The sequence below is a fragment of the Grammomys surdaster genome, unplaced genomic scaffold (genome assembly GCF_004785775.1).
Source record: "Grammomys surdaster isolate TR1022 unplaced genomic scaffold, NIH_TR_1.0 169, whole genome shotgun sequence".
Lineage (NCBI taxonomy): Eukaryota > Metazoa > Chordata > Mammalia > Rodentia > Muridae > Grammomys > Grammomys surdaster.
The window spans coordinates 12,399,905-12,417,446 of NW_021604617.1; the positions used below are offsets into that span (position 1 = coordinate 12,399,905).

At 42.3% G+C, this 17,542-nt stretch overlaps 1 protein-coding gene and 1 pseudogene across 4 annotated transcripts in view; one reads left to right on the top strand and one right to left on the bottom strand.

The window, feature by feature from the left end:
- Adgrf4 (adhesion G protein-coupled receptor F4) overlaps positions 1-16,199 on the top strand; it is a 32,565-nt gene extending 16,366 nt beyond the window's left edge. For all 4 annotated transcript variants that reach the window (XM_028766656.1, XM_028766657.1, XM_028766658.1 and 1 more), the window contains exons 4-10: positions 842-993; positions 2,751-3,020; positions 4,674-6,056; positions 8,524-8,565; positions 9,006-9,065; positions 9,985-10,041; positions 15,501-16,199. In XM_028766656.1, the coding sequence (XP_028622489.1) occupies positions 842-993; positions 2,751-3,020; positions 4,674-6,056; positions 8,524-8,565; positions 9,006-9,065; positions 9,985-10,032 (1,955 nt within the window). In that variant the 3' untranslated portion in view covers positions 10,033-10,041; positions 15,501-16,199. The remainder of the gene's footprint in view (positions 1-841; positions 994-2,750; positions 3,021-4,673; positions 6,057-8,523; positions 8,566-9,005; positions 9,066-9,984; positions 10,042-15,500) is intronic.
- Positions 10,580-10,981, bottom strand: LOC114620535 (annotated as a pseudogene).
- Positions 16,200-17,542: the final 1,343 nt, after the last annotated feature.

The window sequence follows — 17,542 nt, forward strand, 5'->3', positions numbered from 1 at the left end:
AATAATGGGTCGGTTAACTGATGAGCTAGTCAGGGAACTGCCAAAGATTTTGGCCCAGGTATTTGTAAATATATTTGAGTCTTCGAGACACTATTTCAGGAGCAGGGGGTGGGAGGAAGCACACACACACACACACATACACACACACACAACATACACACACACACACACACACACACACACACACACACAAAAGGAAAAACATACACATAACACACAGCTACAAGAGAGAGTTTATTTGGGCTTTCAGTTCCAGAGGGAGAGTCTGTAATCGTGGTGGAGGTATGGTAGCAGGCAGCCAGACCTCTCAGGAAGTTGAGAGGTCACATTTTCAACCAGAGAGGGCAACATGGAATTGGGAATTGGGGTGAGGCTATGTATTCTCAATGCCTGCCCTCTATAACACAAGTTCTCCAGTAACACTTAGCATCCTAGAAGTTCCATAATGTCCCCAAACAATGCAATCAACCAAAGACCAAGTTCAAATACATGAGCTCATTGGTGTACATTTCTCACTTGAACCACTGTAGAATTAGAAGCTGTTCTGGTCTTCCCTATTGTCTCTTCTTTTTCTGCCATGTGATGGGGTTCTCAGTAGGGGTTTGGGACACCCTAGGTCCCTTTTTCTACTTCCTTCTCACTCTCTCTGGACACTAACTTCACCATCGATCACACAGATTTTTCTTGTCTCTGGAAAGGCAATTTGATGTCATCTCCTTGGCCAACTATTCATAAAGTCCCAGAATGCACTAGACGCATTTGTCAGAGTGTGGAAGTGGTAATTTGATCACTGACTTGCTGTTTTTCTCTCTGTTTTTTTTCTCTCTCGCCCTGCTTTCAGGTAAATGTGATGGACCATGCAGCTCTTCTTCCAGCTGTAACCAGAGCTGTCCTTGGAACTTCCGTGGAGAAATCGTATTCACATGTAACCAAAACAAATGGCAAAAAACAATCGAAACATGCACCAGTCTCTCTGTGGAGGCCTTGTTTCAGGTGATGCTCTGGTATATTCCTGGTGACAGGAGCCAACCCTTTCAGAGTTGGGGGGAGGTTCTCTTTCATTTCTATCTGTTCTAAATGGCAGTGAGTCTCAGGCTTGGACTTGGAGAAAGCTATCTGGTGGCTTGCACCTACCTCATGGCATCTTTCCTTACTCACACACTGATATCCTCACCTCTCTCCTGACATTCTTCCTATTCCTCCCATAAAGAATCAATTCTAGCCATGGGTGAGAAGTTCAGCAGAGAAATGAGATTGTGTCCAAACCTTGGAAACGAGAGGTTAAACAAATTAAGTAACAGTTATTTAAACTACCCGCAAATGGCAGCTCAGAACTGTCGGCTTAGCTTTATGGGTGGATTTATATGCCTCTTGTATTAATTAATCAACTAAATATGTCTTGGATTAAATTAAACGTGACTTCTAATGCTTTCAATCCTTTAACTAAAACAGAACACAGAAGGAATAAGAATTCAATGGCCCCTACATGTCTCAATTACGATAAAAATCTTTCTCATATACTTCTTCTCCTCTGCACCCAGTTTTTTCTCTTTCTCTCCAATCCCACTGAAGCATATGGATCTCCACACTTTTGTATTTAATGGTAGTTTTATAAAAAGATTTCGGGTGGTATGACTTTCACAGCATAGACAATCATGGTGAAGTCCCTGTAACTACACAGATAGGCATGAGGGAGTGAAAGCACTTGCTTATTCAAAGTCACTTTCTGAAGGAGTATAGGTAAAAATAGCAGGAAATGGTCAACTAACTTACAATTCGGAAAATGTACATTTTTTTTTTCTTTTAGAAATTGCAATTCTTCAGTATGTGGCATTTGAACAGCTAACCTTCCCAAACAACTCTTCTTTGAAATTCCACCTAGATCTTCCTTCTCCCCTCCCCCCACTTCTGTAGAATTTGTGTTAAAGGCGTCGGGTGATGGTATAGTGGCTACAGTGCTTGCCATGCCAGTAACCATGAAGGTGTGGTTTCAGAAATCAGCACCTCTGTAAATGCCCTGTGTACCTGTAACTTTAGTACGGGGGAGATCCCTGTGTTTGCTGCTCAGTCAGCCTAGAAAAACAATGAGCTCCAAGTTTAGAGAGAGAGACCTTGTCTTAAAGATCAAAGAGCTGGAGCGATGACTCAGAGGTTAAAAAAATCTTACTGCCCTTTCAGAGGCCCAGATTTTGGTTCCCAGCACCCAGGTAGGAAGGCCCACAACTGCTTGTAACTCTAGCTCTAAAGAAAGCCAATTTCCTCCCCAGACACCTGAGGTGATGTGCACCTACCCACACCAAGATGTACATAGGTATTCATAATTAAAAATAAAAGAAATCTTAAAAAATTATAAAGTCGAGAAGTTGATTGAGGAACACATCTGACGTTGACTCTTGATGTCCATATGTGCATACACAGGTGAGGGTACGCTCCACTGTGTGACATGTATGCACATGAGCATGTGCATGTATACATCACACACACACATACACACACACACACACACACACACTTCAGTTTAAACCATTGTTCTGAAAGCAAATTTTAAAGAGGGTCACTAGTTTGATCTCCGAGAATTTTGGTGATAGCCAGGCCTTCTGTGGCTGCCTTAAATTATTCCCAGGAAGTGAGCTCCTTTTAGGACTGCCTTCTTGTCATCTGTTTTTCCCATGGGGCTTGTGTGTTGTTTAGTTCCTTTCGTCTAATGCATATTGGTTTATTATTATTATTGTTTTTTTTTTTTTACGCAGCACACACATCCTGCAACTAGCCTATCCTTGGCATCATCTTCTGTTTTCCCCATGAACTTAATTGGCAATACAGAACCAGTCCGTATTAGGAATGTATCTCAAGGAATCCGAAAGTACTGCCCTGAGGACTATGTCTGCATCGTCGATGCTGTGAAATCCTCTGTAGTTACATCTGGAAATATTGCATTCATAGTCGAGTTATTAAAAAATATCTCTTCAGACTGGCAAACCTCTGGGATACATGGTAGTGTGACTTGGAAGAAAATGAAGGTACTTAAACAAACTAATCTCACTGAACACAGACCTGACTTTTCTTAAATCTTCCATTTTTAACAGTTTCAGACGTCCTTTTCAGGGTAAAATGTACAAGAACCATAACAATAGCAGCAGACACTTCTGTTCAGCGTGCTTTATGAATATTAGATATTTGATACAGAGCAATGGCCATAGACCAGGTCTACCCTAGTAGATCATGTCATTTTCAGAAGGGAGTTGTATATCACAGCAGTAGTTAGAAGCTGTGTGTTAAAAGTTAAATGTGTTACCCTAGGATGGGTCTTTTGGTTTCAATTTTTGAGACAAAGTTTAATGTAGCCCAGGCTACCTTCAAACTTCCTATATATCTGAGGCATTTTGTACTTCTGATACTCCTGCCTGTACCTCCCCAGTACTGGGATTTTCAGATATGCATTACCCCAGTCAGTCTTTGTAGCATTGGGAAGGGAACCCTAAAGTACATGTATGTTAGTAAAGCACTCTCTTAATTGAGAGCTATTCCAGCAAAACCCGGGTCAGCTTCTCAGAGACTTTAGTGTGCTCAGGAGCGTTTAGAGTTTAGTACTGAATGGAGGGATACAGAGATATGGTATGTATGTAGTATTTCTAAAACTCATCATGAAATACACAGACACTTCCTTCCATAAGACAATCATTCACATTTTATGAAACTTGAATTCTACATCTTGTATTGTGAAGATCTTCCTCATATCTAATAATAATAATGAGATAAACATATATATGTATATATGATACATATGTTTCATATATGTATATGTATGATATATATGCATATAGTATATGTATAACATGCACATATAATAATGCATATGTTTATATGTATATGTAATATATATATATGTGCTTTTCAAAAGATTTATTTTTTTTATGTGTATGGGTGTTTTGTCTGAATGTATGTCTGTATACTATGTGTGCAGTGCCTTCAGAGGCCAGAACTGGATCTGGAGTTACAGACGGTTGTAAACTGGTATGTGACTACCAGCAACTGATCTTGGGACCTCTGCAAGAGCAGATAATGCCCTCAGCTGCTGTTGTAGTTAGGGTTTCTATTCCTCTGATGAAATACCATGATCAAAAAGCAAGTTAGGGAGGAAAGGGTTTGTTTGGCATAAACATCCACATCATAGTCCATCATCTGAAGGAAGCCAGGACAAGAAACAAAAACAAGGTAGGATCCTAGAGTTAGGAACTGATGCAGAGGCCATAGAGGGATGCTGCCTATTGGCTTGTTCATCATGACTTTCTCAGCCTGCTTTCTTATAGAACCTAGGACCACCAGTCCACAGATGGCCCCACCCACAATGGGCTAGGCTCTCCCACATCAATCACTAATTAAGAAAATGCCCTTTAGCTGGATTTTATGGAAACATATTTTTCAATTGAGGTTCCCTCCTTTCAGATGACTCTAGCTTGTGTCAGGTTGACATAAAACTAGCCAGGACAACATATTCTTTATAGCCTTTTAATTTTCTTCCATTAGCCTTACTAATGCATTACTTATTACATTTGCAATAAGTAGTGAATTTAAAGAGGCAGGTATCAAATAAGATGAAATAAATAGATCTGCCGAAGTTTCAGATTTTAGAAACTGACCTTTTTACACTAACAGGCTTGTTTCCATTGCAGAACTGTGGAAAAATGGCCAACCACATCCTCGGTCCCACTGCCATTTCAAACTGGGCTTTCATTCCCAACAAAAATGCCAGCTCAGATCTGTTGGAGTCAGTGAACTCTTTTGCCAAGAAACTCCAAATCCAAGGAAAATCCGAGAGCATTGTAGATGAACTCTTCATTCAGACGAAAGGCGCTCGTATCTCTCACGGTACCTCAGAGAACAGCCTCAGCCTCTCTGTTCCCAGGTACAACGCTACAGAAGATGTCTTAGTGGTGATCGAAATTCCTAGGCAAGCATTACAGGAGCTGCCGTCCAATGCCTCCCAAGCCATTGCCACAGCTTTTCCATCCTTGGGGGCCATTCTAAAAGAAATCCATCCGCCAAATACGAGTCTCCAAAAGCCCATAAATGACCTGATCCTATCACTGGTTTTGCCAGAAGGTCTGAATGAAATCATACTCACCTTTGATAAAATCAATAAATCCCAGAGCACCAGCAGCCAGTGTGTCAGCTGGGATCCTGACAAAAGGCAGTGGGATGAGAGCCCGTGTACAGTGATGTCAGACATCAACAGCACAGTGAAATGTCGGTGCAGGCACACCAAAGCTGTGGTGTCCTTCTCTATTCTCATGTCTTCTAAGCCTATGAAGGACATGATTCTGAACTATATCACCTTCATCGGACTCAGCGTCTCCATCTTTAGCTTGGTGCTCTGCCTGGTCATCGAAGCCATCGTTTGGTCTCGTGTGGTTGTGACAGAGATATCCTACATGCGCCATGTATGCATCGTGAACATCGCTGTGTCCCTCCTGACTGCAAATGTGTGGTTCATCATTGGCTCCAACTTCAGCGCCAATGCTCAGGAGGATCACAAGTGGTGTGTGGCTGTGACATTTTTCTGCCACTTCTTCTTCCTCTCCCTGTTCTTCTGGATGCTCTTCAAAGCCCTGCTCATAGTCTACGGCATACTGGTCGTTTTCCGCAGGATGATGAAGTCTCGGATGATGGCCATTGGCTTTGTCATTGGCTATGGGTGTCCCCTTGTGATCTCAGTCATTACAGTTACTGTCACAGAGCCTGGGGAAGGCTACACCAGAAAAGATGCCTGTTGGCTTAATTGGAACCAAACCAAAGCCCTTTTTGCTTTTGCCATCCCAGCTTTGGCCATTGTGGCTGTGAATCTCCTTGTGGTTCTGACAGTTGCTATTAACACACAGAGGCCCTTGATTGGCAGTTCAAAATCTCAGGATATGGCTATCATTTTCAGGATTAGCAAAAATGTTGCCATCCTCACCCCACTTCTGGGACTGACCTGGGGTTTTGGTCTAACAACCCTGCTAGAAGGCACACACTTAGTATTCCATATAATCTTCGCCTTGCTCAATGCTTTCCAGGTAAGTTATAGGAGGGGGATTTGCTTTGTATTTCTGGCTAGACATCAAAGGATGGCTATGATTTATTTACCATTAAAAAGTATCAAGTGTTCTTCCTATATTCCAGGGCTGTCTCAGTATAGCTTCTCCCATTTGCACTGATAATGTTTCCCCACTTAAGAATATCTATCTATGGCCTGGAGAGATGGCTCAGCCATTAAAGACTAGGCTCACAACCAAAAATACAAGAATATCCATCTATGTATCTTTGTATCTATCTATGTATCTGTCTATCTATGTATCTACCTATCTATGTACCTATGTATGTATGTATGTATGTATGTATGTATGTATCTGTCTGTCTGTCTGTCTGTTTATTATGTGCACACTCCACATGCATGTATGTGTGGGGTTTTATGCCTGTCACAGACCACATGTGTAGGTTAGAGGATGACTTACAGGAGTCGGTTCTTTTTCTGAATCATGCAGATCCATCCTGTGGACTGAACTCCTGTCATCAGGTTTGGTGACAATGGCCTTCACCCACTAAGCCATCTCACCTGGCCCCTCCCCCCATTTTCAAAAAGGTTTTTCTTTTTGAGATAGGATCTCATTCTGTAGCCAGAGTGACCTCAAACTTGTAGCTGCCTGCTTGTCTCAGCCCCTGTATGTTGATATTATAGGTGTGAGTTACTTGTCCACTCGTGAGGCTGGAGTTATTTGACCAGACCATGGGAGGAGAATGTCCTTCCTTTTCTGTCGAAGACCTTGGTTCCTCCTATCAAGTCAGATGTTAACCTTCTCACATAGATGACTGTCCTTTGGTCATGGGTGTAAAAAGTTGCTCCCTGATCAAAATAAGCATGATGTTGTCCTTCTCCAGGGAACTCAGCAAAATAGACATTTTCTGTAGTGTAAAGAGATGACCATTGTCCTTCACTTTGGGAGTTGACCGGTCAGGAGTTCTTATACTTCTTTCTTGCCATTTCTTGTGAAATAGAAGTTAGTTGCTATTTATAGCAACTTGTCCTATACTATCTGGTCTTGGTGGGGGGCATTTCCCACCAGGTCTCAGCCTTCTCAACTGGTAAAATAAGGGTTTGGATGTGGCATGAGCTCCCTTGTCCTACTGTAGCATACATGCTCTGACAAGATGGTCCCTGTGAACGATATTTTACTCTCCCTCTTCATTCACAGCTTGAAGTTTGGACATGCTCTCATTTAATCAGATTTCTTTCTCTACCAAATAGAAACCCTGTCAGATTCACAGTCTCATTACACTTTCAATCAGGGCTAAAACCTCAGTCTTCTGCCTGTTCTTGTAATAGGGTTTTTCTGAAACATGGCCTTACCCATTTATTTATGTTTCCCTCAGGGCTCACTTGAGCTAGAATTACACATTTGTGTAGTTGCAACGGAGGGGTATGGCTATCAAAGTGTAAATATTGACTATCTGGTGTTTGGAAAAAAGTTTTCCAGCTTTCACTTTAAATATTGCAACTATTCAATAAAATAGCGAAGTGTTTCTGTTGACCGGTCTCTAGTACTTAGAGGCACCACAGGAAGCACAAACTTAGCACAGACTCTAAAGAAAGGCCAGTTTAGGTCACTTGTGTGTCTTACTCGTTCTTTAACTACGGACTATACCCATTTCACTCTTCCTGTTGTATTGCTTTAAAGAGGAAGCATTAAATATTTTTCCCCTCCCTTAAACTCAAAAGCTCTTGATTGACAGACATTTCTCCACACTTTCTGCCTGAAGTAAAAAGTTTTTTTTCCCTTTATTTTTGATTTTTGTGTGTTTGGATATTTTGCCTGCAATTATGTAGTGCCCACGAAGGCCAGAAGAAGGCATATGATCCCCTGGATTGGAGTTACATACGGTTGGAAGCAGCTATGTGGGTGCTGGGAACTGAGCCCCAGTCCTTTGCAAGAGTAACCACCACTCTGAACTGCTGATCATATCTCTGGATCCCTGTTTTATTATAAAAATTTGAGAAAAGATCTTGCCCTTTAGCCCAGGCTATCCTCAAACTCATAATGGTTTTCTTGCTCCAGCCTCTGGAGTGATGGGATTATAGGTGTGAGCTACTAATCATGCTTGATTTTCCCACTCTGAAAGTTACTCTGGTAACTAATGATTTCATTCTTTCCTTCTCTCTGGTTAGGGTCTGAGAATTTGGAAAATACTCCACTATAAAAAACAAGTTTGAGCCAGCAAAAGTATTTTTATTCAGAAATTGATACAACATTGGGACATTCGGGTTCAGGATCCAAACTGTGTCAGCCAGGGGCAGGACAGGGCAATCTTTCAAAGCAAGCAAGCAAGCAAGCAAGCAAGCAAACAAACAAACAAACAAATAATACACCAATTATCCCCATACACCAATTATCTGGGACAAGGGCAAGGGTAGGGGCGGTGGGTTAAAATAAAACTGGGATACTGTTTGAGAAGCTATCTCTCATGATTCTGTTGAATTTACCACAGGGCTTTTTCATCTTGCTGTTTGGTACCATTATGGATCACAAGGTAAATTGAATTTGCTTCATTCATTACTCCATTCAATTCCGTGTGGCTGAGGAAAGCAGAAGGGTCAAATCATTTTAACTGGAGTGAATCCAGAGTTGCTGAGCTTGTGAGCTCAGCTCAAGGCATCATCTGTGTGGAAGAAAGAAAAGAAGCCCATACTCTCTGTGCTTGTTTATAATCAAGAGATCATAGAAGTAGAGATTGCTACCAGATGTTGTATGTAAAAAGAACAGAAACCATGGCCACAATTTGAAAATGGTTTTGTGGATTGCTGTTATCACCTTTCAACTTTTACCTAAATCTGGTTGCTTACTAGGTGCTGTGCTGAGCCACCTTATGTTGCTCTGGCCAGAGTCACTCTTCTGGTCCATGTGTCTGTACTTTGGAATGATGCTGCTTCCCTTGACACCTGTTGACCACTAACTGTCATTGCTTTTCAGATAAGGGATGCTCTGAGGATGAGGGTATCTTCATTGAAGGGGAAATCGAGGGCAGCAGAGGTAAGGTCTCTTCTAGCGACCACCAAAGGGTCTCTGCTCATGCAGAGATGGATGCCAGAGCCCAACACTCAGTATTTGTTAGCAAAATGAATCGCTCTTTTCTCATTTCACAAGCATGGAGGATCACACGAAATGAAAAGCTAGCAGAAGATACCTTTGAAGGGAATTTAGTATGTGCATGCATTCATTGTAGCCTGACATGGGGCCATTGAGATGAATCCAGGACCAGAGATTTATAAATGTTGGGATCTGGGAAATGAGAGTTGAGTTAAAAATAAGATTTTGGTTTAACCTCCTTATTTCACAGGTGAGGAGTTTAGTTGAGAATTTAGTGACGTGTGTGCAATGCCATCCATCTCATTAGAAGCAGAATCAATGCCAACCAAATGCCCATCCTCCATGTCCAGGACTTTTTCCAATAGATCACATTTCCTTGGACTGGAATAACAATGCCTTACTGACTGTAATGAAGACTTTGAAGGGGACAATATGTCTTTTAAGGCCATAAGTAGAGTGTCAAAATTTATGCATCTGTTAAAAATTATTTGTTCAACCAGTAGATTATCCCTCAGAGCTTTGGGAATAGATTTTCTGGATGTATTGAGAAGCACCATCTATGGCTGTTTCCGAGCCTGACTTTTAGTATCACAGCTCATCAGTTTTAAAGTAGGTGGTGTCTTAACTGACTGGTTTTACATCATTATTTAAAAAAGCAAAATAAAGACAAGATCACTCATAATGTTACATTCAGTGAAATACAGCAATTAAATCCTTTGTGGCTGTATCAATTTGGATATTTCATAATTTCATTTTCACACTATTATCTTTAGGCAGTTTTCACATTAATCTAAGAATATACATAGTTTTTTTTTATAGTATCATTATCCATTGTCAACTCTGATGCTTTCATCCCATTTAGAAGGTGTCATTAAGTCCAGCAAATGGATCCAGAATACTGAATCGCTGAGACTAAAATGTGAGTATTGAAAACTTAAGTAGAAACTTTACTTTTGAGTGTCACTGAACCACTTGTGAGTGAGCTGGTGACCACTACAAGTTACTGGGTCAGGTTGAGAGGGAACAGAATAACAGGACTATCAGAAGAGACTTTTTCTATAGCTCGGCACAAAAATGAAAATGGAAAAAAAAACTTCTTTGAGACCTGCATCAGCGGAATGTCTACGACCAGGCCTCATTGTTGTGTCCTTGGTAAGGAGACGCTGTAACCTTATTTGTGCTGAGGTCTGGTGCACTGAGCCATCTGCCGAGCTCACACACCTTGATTTCCTTTAAAAGTACTTATTTTCTTCATTAGTTAAGTCTGCTCCTTGACAGTTTTGTACATGTAGGCAATGAACATTGACCATGGCTGTTACCTCTTACCTTCTTACCTCACTTGTCACCCTCATCTGTCCCCACACACCTCTCTCTCTCTTTTTAACATAGAAGCTTTTTAGTTTATTTGTTCTCTCAGAAATCTGCACATCACAACAGAACATCAAGTCACCGCAGACCTACTCCTTTGGCTTTTTGCCAGCACCAACATTGGCCCTTGCAGTCCCCCTGACCTTCTTCATCCTGTTCTTGCATTCCTTTCGCTGTTTTTGGGAGGTCTTTTTCTTCTCATAAACGCCATGTCTTGCAAGCCTGTGTTTAGGCTCATTCTTCTTTGGATAATCTAAGAGTCATAGATCATGCCAAAGCCAGTTGTCTTGCCACCACCGAAGTGTGTTCTGAATCTGAATACAAAGATGACGTCTGGTGTGGTTTTGTACATTTTGGCCAGCTTTTCCCAAATTTCTGTCTTTGGTACTGTTGCCTTCCCAGGATGAAGGACATCAATGACCATTTGTTTCCTTTGAAGCAGACGGTTTGTCATGAACTTCCTGGTCCGGATGGTTACCGCGTCATTCATGATGGCTACGGTGCTGGAGCTGTAGAGGAGGACCCCACAAACCTCTCATAGTCATGCCTATTAGTTTTGTCTTCTGAATCACTACACTCAACTAGGGCTGCCAGTGACCATGGGCTTGGAGCTAATCACGAGAACCGGGTGGGCTCACTAGAGACAATGATTCTCTCTCTTCCAGAATCTATTAATAGCCAGTAGTTCAGAGGCAAAGGGTAGGGGATCGTAAGTCCCTCCCCTTTCCATGACTGATTGTTGATAGGGCCTATCCAAGTGCAGGTATCTGCAGCTGTTGTGAGCTGATGGTTGCAGTTTGTATAGCTTCGTCTAGACTCTAGAGAATGACATTTTGAAGACCTCCACCCTCTTCTACAATCTTCCCCAAGCCTTAGAGATGCGGTGTCAATGTCTTATTGAGAGCTGAGGCTACTACTTCTGCTTCTTTTCTGCATCTTGAGCTGTTGTGAGTCTATGCATTCACTGCTGTTCATTGTTAAAGCATGGTTTAGTTCTTTCTTGTGAACTGATTTTGCCACTTACAGCAGCTCTGCTGCTGACACAAAGCATTGATTGACTAAAGTTGAAAAACCTGACCTTAATACTTGCATGAAATTAAAATGGTATAAAAGCTAAAACGGAGGAGGGGGATGGGATAGGGGGTTTTTGGGAGGATGGGGAAAAGGGATAACATCTGAAATGTAAATAAATAAAATATCAAAAAAAAAAAGTCGCAAAACAACAGGAACTCCTGCTTCTCCTGTGTGAAGTGGGGCCCAGAATTATTACTAAGAGGGTGTGGGCAGACATGTGGCAACTACCTCTTATTCACAGTTGACCCTTGAGACGTTTTTTCTACACAGGTAAAATGGGGTGGGAAGAAATGTTAGGTGGCCCCGAAGATGTGATTAAGTTACAAAACAGCAGCCAGAAACTGGGCCACTAGTAATTATAGCAGGTGCAGGGTAAACATGGCGGCATCAGATCTCGTCTTGGAAAAGTTTCCATAGGGCTTCTACATGTACACAGCTGAGTGTGAGCCATTATTCCATCATCTGGCATCTGCCTTGACTTCTTTTACTTATTAATTTTTTTCCTTCTTGAGGCATGGTTCAGGGAACGGTTTGAAACAGTTTAGTGGAAGGAGCAGAGGTACTCTGAGTTCAAAAAAGTCTTGTCAAGTTTTCTCTACGACAAATTCCACAAACTTGACATGCTGGTATAGGACTTTGGCGTAAGGTCTCAGGAAGAGGAGAGAGAGAGGGAGAGAGAGAGAGAGAGAGAGAGAGAGAGAGAGAAAGAGAGAGAGAGAGATGGGGGGGCTTGTCTATGTAGACTAATAGGTACTAGGAAAGCTAGGGAGGGAACACACTGTCAAGTAGTCTGGTCTAGTTTAACTTCTGTTGCTGTGATAAAGTGTTGTGGGAGATATTTAAATCTCTAACCCAAATTTGACTGGTCAATGAAAACACAAATCAGTAATTATGAATATATTCTGTAAGCCTAGATTGGGCAGATACCCCTACACTACTCTGTTCCCCAGCTATGAGACCCTTATAACTTGAGGATTTTCCAGACCCTGTGTCTCTCCTTCTACCTCCTGCTTCCCAGTCGTCCTCTTTCATTGTTTTCTTCCTCCATTCCCCCCCCCCTCTTCCCACCAGCCTTTATTTCTCCACCTCCCCTTCCTCTGCCCAATCATTGGCTCCAGCCTTTATTTTACAAATTAAGATGGGCAGAAGGTTCACTAGAAATTACCTGTGTAATGACTCACACCTCCTGTGCAGCCCTTCACAGGAAAGGGGAATTAGTATCAAAATACATGGCCGGGGCTATCCACCACAGTAAAGCACACAATAAGAATAAGAACACAGCTTAGGGGGAAGTGGTTTATTGATTTAAAGTTTTAGGTTACAGTTCATTATTTTGAGGAAGCCAAGACAGGATGTTAAAGAATCATTACACAGTCAAGAGCAGAGAGAGAACACACATGGATGTTTGCTTGTTTGCTTGCTTGCTCTCAGCATGCTCTCTCCTCTTTTGTAGCGTTCAGGATCTTCTGCCTACAGAATGGTGCAGTCCATAATGGGCTGAGTACTCTCACGCCAACCTATAATCAAAACAATGCCTCACAGAGATGCCCACAGGCCAATCTGATCTAGATAATTGTTCATTAAGGCTCTTCTCAGGTGACTGATTCTAGGTTGTGTCATGACTTGGCACAGCTAGGTAAAACTAACTGGCAAGGGGGTACTCGAGCCCTCTTATGTTTGGATTTAATATTTAAAAAGCTGACTTCTACTGTCTGTGGCCATTCTCTAGGCTGTGGGATTTACCCACGGTAGAACAATTTGCAACCTGTCACTAATTCAGATGAACCTCAGAAAGGAGAGGCGGTGAAAGGGACGTTAGTTGGAGGTCATGAGCAGAATGAGAGAGGGGTGTCAGGTCCTTAGTCCCAGCATTCAGGAGGCAGAGGAAGTCAGATCTCTGGGAGTTCAAGGCCAGCCTGGTTTACATAGTTAGTTCCAGTCCAGGTATCACTACATAGTGAGACTGTCTCAAACAAACAAACAAACAAACAAAACCAAAACACAAAAACAACACAAAAGACAAAATTCAACCAAAAAACATCAAACAAAAAGACTCAGGAGAGGATCAAACAATAGTAAAAGGGAACGGCTGGACATGACCAAAATATATTGTATGCAAGTACAAAATGGCATAATGAACTCCATTATATTATAATTAATCTGTCATAATAGAAAACCAGGGCTGGCCTTTCTAGCACAGTCTCAGTTGACAGTGATCTTAGATCCTGTCTGCAGGAGGAGACTTCTGGGAATTCTTTATCTAGTTATTCTGGAGAGGACAACTGTGGTTGAGGCTCTTTCTCCAGTTGGCAGGGCTCACTCGCTTAGTCTTGAGAAAGGGGTGGACCTCGAGACAGGGGACGCACTATGCCAGTGTTCAGGAAGATTTAGATCTGTACGAGAGAATGGCTGGGAGGCTGGGGGAGCATACCTGCCCACAAGGTCCACTCTATATTATTCTTTGATTTTCAGTTCTATTTTTGAACTTATGAGGTAGATGGCGAACTGAGTTTCGAATCTTTCTTGGCATATGCTCTGCAGGTGTCTCTGTCCGTATTGAATTTTCTCAGTAATTGGGGCCTGTGAATTTACACCTAGACATTCATGGTATCAAGAGGGTTCTGGAATAGTAGTTGACACTGTGGCAGAAAAAAACTTGGGAATCAAATAAGCATCGGTATAGAGGGACGTGGAGGACACAGTAGTTGATGTTTTTGAAGTCAAGAATGGAGAGCTGGTGGCACTAAAAAGCGAGGGGTGGGAGTGGGGTGGAGGGAAAGGAAAGGGGGAAGGAAAAGGATGGGGGAGGGGGGCGGCTTCCAACAGAGGGGAAGGGGTCCAACCACAGAAACATACTGGGTGTTGTGTTTGGTAAGCACAAGGTACAGGTGCAAACCGGAGTGTGGTGAGGCCATGCATAAGAGGCAGTATTGTAGCTCTCAAACCACATGCAAGGTTGCGGACTGAACAGTGAGCTGAGCTCCAGTAGTCAGTGATTAAGAGTCGGGATGAGATAGAGGCTCCTACAACTTCCTGGAAGCCCCCTTTTACCCGTCGTCTCAGGTAAAAACTGGGTTTAAATATAGAACTGAGGAAGCTCTGTTCTGCGACCCACGGTGAGGGGACAGAGGTCTGAAATCGGGTTGCTCTGTTTTAGGTGAGGTTCTGATCCACAGATCCCATCAGGGGAAGATGAAGAGAGGTGGATCTCATTCCTATGGAGGGCGCAGCTGCATAGCGCCCTCTGCTGGTCACAGGAGATGCCGGCCTTTTGCCACAGAGGCCATTTAACTTATGTGAGATTTCTTTCAGGGTCCTCGAGCGCACTTAAACCTGAGCAGGGCTCAGGCAAGGGTCATTCCACAATGGAAATAAGATTATTGAGCAAGCAATAGATGAAAACAACATAAACATAAATTCAGAGCACTGGGTTATTCTAAAGACTTAATTACTGACCCGGAAGAGCAAAGATGGTTTCTTTGATCTAGGAATTAGGATGACACAAGCCAGGGAGCAGACTTACTATTGTTTGATATTCAGGCAATTCCACCTCTGTGAATCAGGGTATAATAGCACATTCCTCCCGGGATGGTTTCAGGAATAAACAAAATAACTCTCCTAGAACAGTGGTTCTCCACCTTCCTAATGCTGCGGCCCTTTAATGCTCCCAACCATAAAATTAGTTCGTTGAAATATCAGAATTGTAATTTTGCTACCATTATGAAATCTAATATAAATATCGGATGCGCAAGATATCTGATATGTGACCCCTGTGAAAGGGTTGTCCAGCGCTAAAGGGGGTCTCGACCGCAGGTTGAGAACCACTCACTGCCCTAGACTCTTGCCCGGTTCAAACTATGTTGTCAGGAAATGGCGGCTATCTTTCTTTGCACTAAGTGTTCTGACCTTATTGTCCCGTGGATGCTTATTTCTCAGAGATGCCTTGCTTGCTGGAATGGAGAGGGCTCCAGGAGAAGGATGTACAAACGTCCCTGGAATGAAGCAACATCCTCTTCCTGCCGGGAGCACCACCTAAGTTGGAAAACTAGCTGAGGCACACAGTGGATGAGTGGGCTTTTAAAAAGACTGACCCACTACCTCTAACCTCAGAAGGGCTGACTTTTTGTTCACTTTAGCATTTCACATCCAGCTGCAAATTATCCTACTGTTTCCTTGGCGAGCCCATGGCTTGTGGGCAGACTGTGGAGTTGTCTACGTTCAGTCACCCGTCTCCAGGCTTCTTTGTGGCTCTGGAATCAGACATCCTCCCCCATGAAAGGATCCTGGGTATTGGGGACGGTGTGTGTGTGTGTGTCTCAGGTCAGATTCAGTATCAGTGGTGGGGTTGGATGTCAAATGTGAGAGATACTGTATCTACTTTGCAGTTTGTCCATGGTATGTTTCCCAAAGATAAGGAATGACCAATGGGCAGGTGTTCAGGGCACTTACTATTGTAATCCTTGAGTAAAACAACCTGGCTTGTAGGGTCTTAGCTTCTTTACTTGTGAGACTGACACAATGTTTCAAGTCTTACTATTTATGTGTTTTTGACTGTTTCTTTTTAAACAACTGTAAATAAAGATGTTTTGGGGTGTTATTTTAGAAATAAAAATAAGATACATTTACTTTCCCGAACTTGTCATATGAGTCGTCACTCAAGACAGGCTTTTCTGATGACAACACAATCTTCTTGGACAGCAGCAATGTTGCCGCCGCAGCTCATGGGCTAAGCCTTGGGAGGATGGTCCTGCCACCTGTACTTGAAGTTCAAACTGGCAAAGGTTAGGTAAGTGACATTCCTATGGACTGACCTTCAGATGTGTGCCATCGTTAGGACTAGAGATGGCCCTAAGTGTGACTTTTTTTTTCATAAAACAAAAATACTTAGTGTGTTTAAGGGCACAGTGAATCCACAATGAACCACTGCTTGGTTAGAAAGAAAGGTTATTGAGGATCAAACTGCCAAGGATGTCCCTTGCAAGGTCAGAGAGAGGAATGAAATGGTGGAGAATCAAGATTTTATGTGACAGTCAGTAGGGTCTTTGAGTTGATATACTCTGTTAGGTTTGACTGGGAACTAGATGCCCTCATCAAAGGTAGCTGAGAGTTTAAGGGAGATTCCTGGGGCTTTAAGGGAGGTTTAGGACACTGTAACCAGCAATGCCATTTTGGGAGTATCTTTGGACCCAACAGTAACTATCTCTGTAGGACTGTGGCCCAAACTTTTAGTTTGACTTTAGAAACAAAAATTGGTTTCAAACCAAATGGTATGATAAATTGTAAACCATCACCTTCTGGTATTATTCAAATAGTCTTTGAAGGAGACTGGGGAGATAGCTCAGTGCATACTTGGCCACCTGAATTTGGTCCCCAGACCTCACATAAGGGAAGGAGGGAACCAACTGCTCCCTGACCTTCACATGTGAGGACATGTGCATGTGCACACACGAGCGAGTGCTCACAGGCACACATACACACACATCTTAATAATTTAGAAGCTTACTCAGTTCAGCACGCACTCTAAGCCACCCCACTCATTCACTCCTGGTGTTGCTGTCTAATGACCTTCAGTGTTGGTGATCTTCCTTCATAATAATGGCAACATTTAGCAGCCATTCCCCAAAGCAAACTCCAGATCTCTAACAACAAAAGAAAGGGCCTACTTATTGTGTGTGTGTAGATGTATACACATATATGCACACACACATATATGTATATTATGTGTTCATATGTATATTTCTAAATATGTATGGTATATACATGTATGTACATATATGTGTCTATGTATATGTCTATGTATATGTAGAAAATATGTGTACATAGGTACGTGTGTGCACCTGTGTATGTATATGTATTTGCATGTATATGTGTACATGGTATATACATGCATGTGTCTATGTGAATATGTGTGTCTATGTGTAGGTATATTTATGTATTCTCATGTGAATATGTGTATGTATGTGTGTGATATATATGTA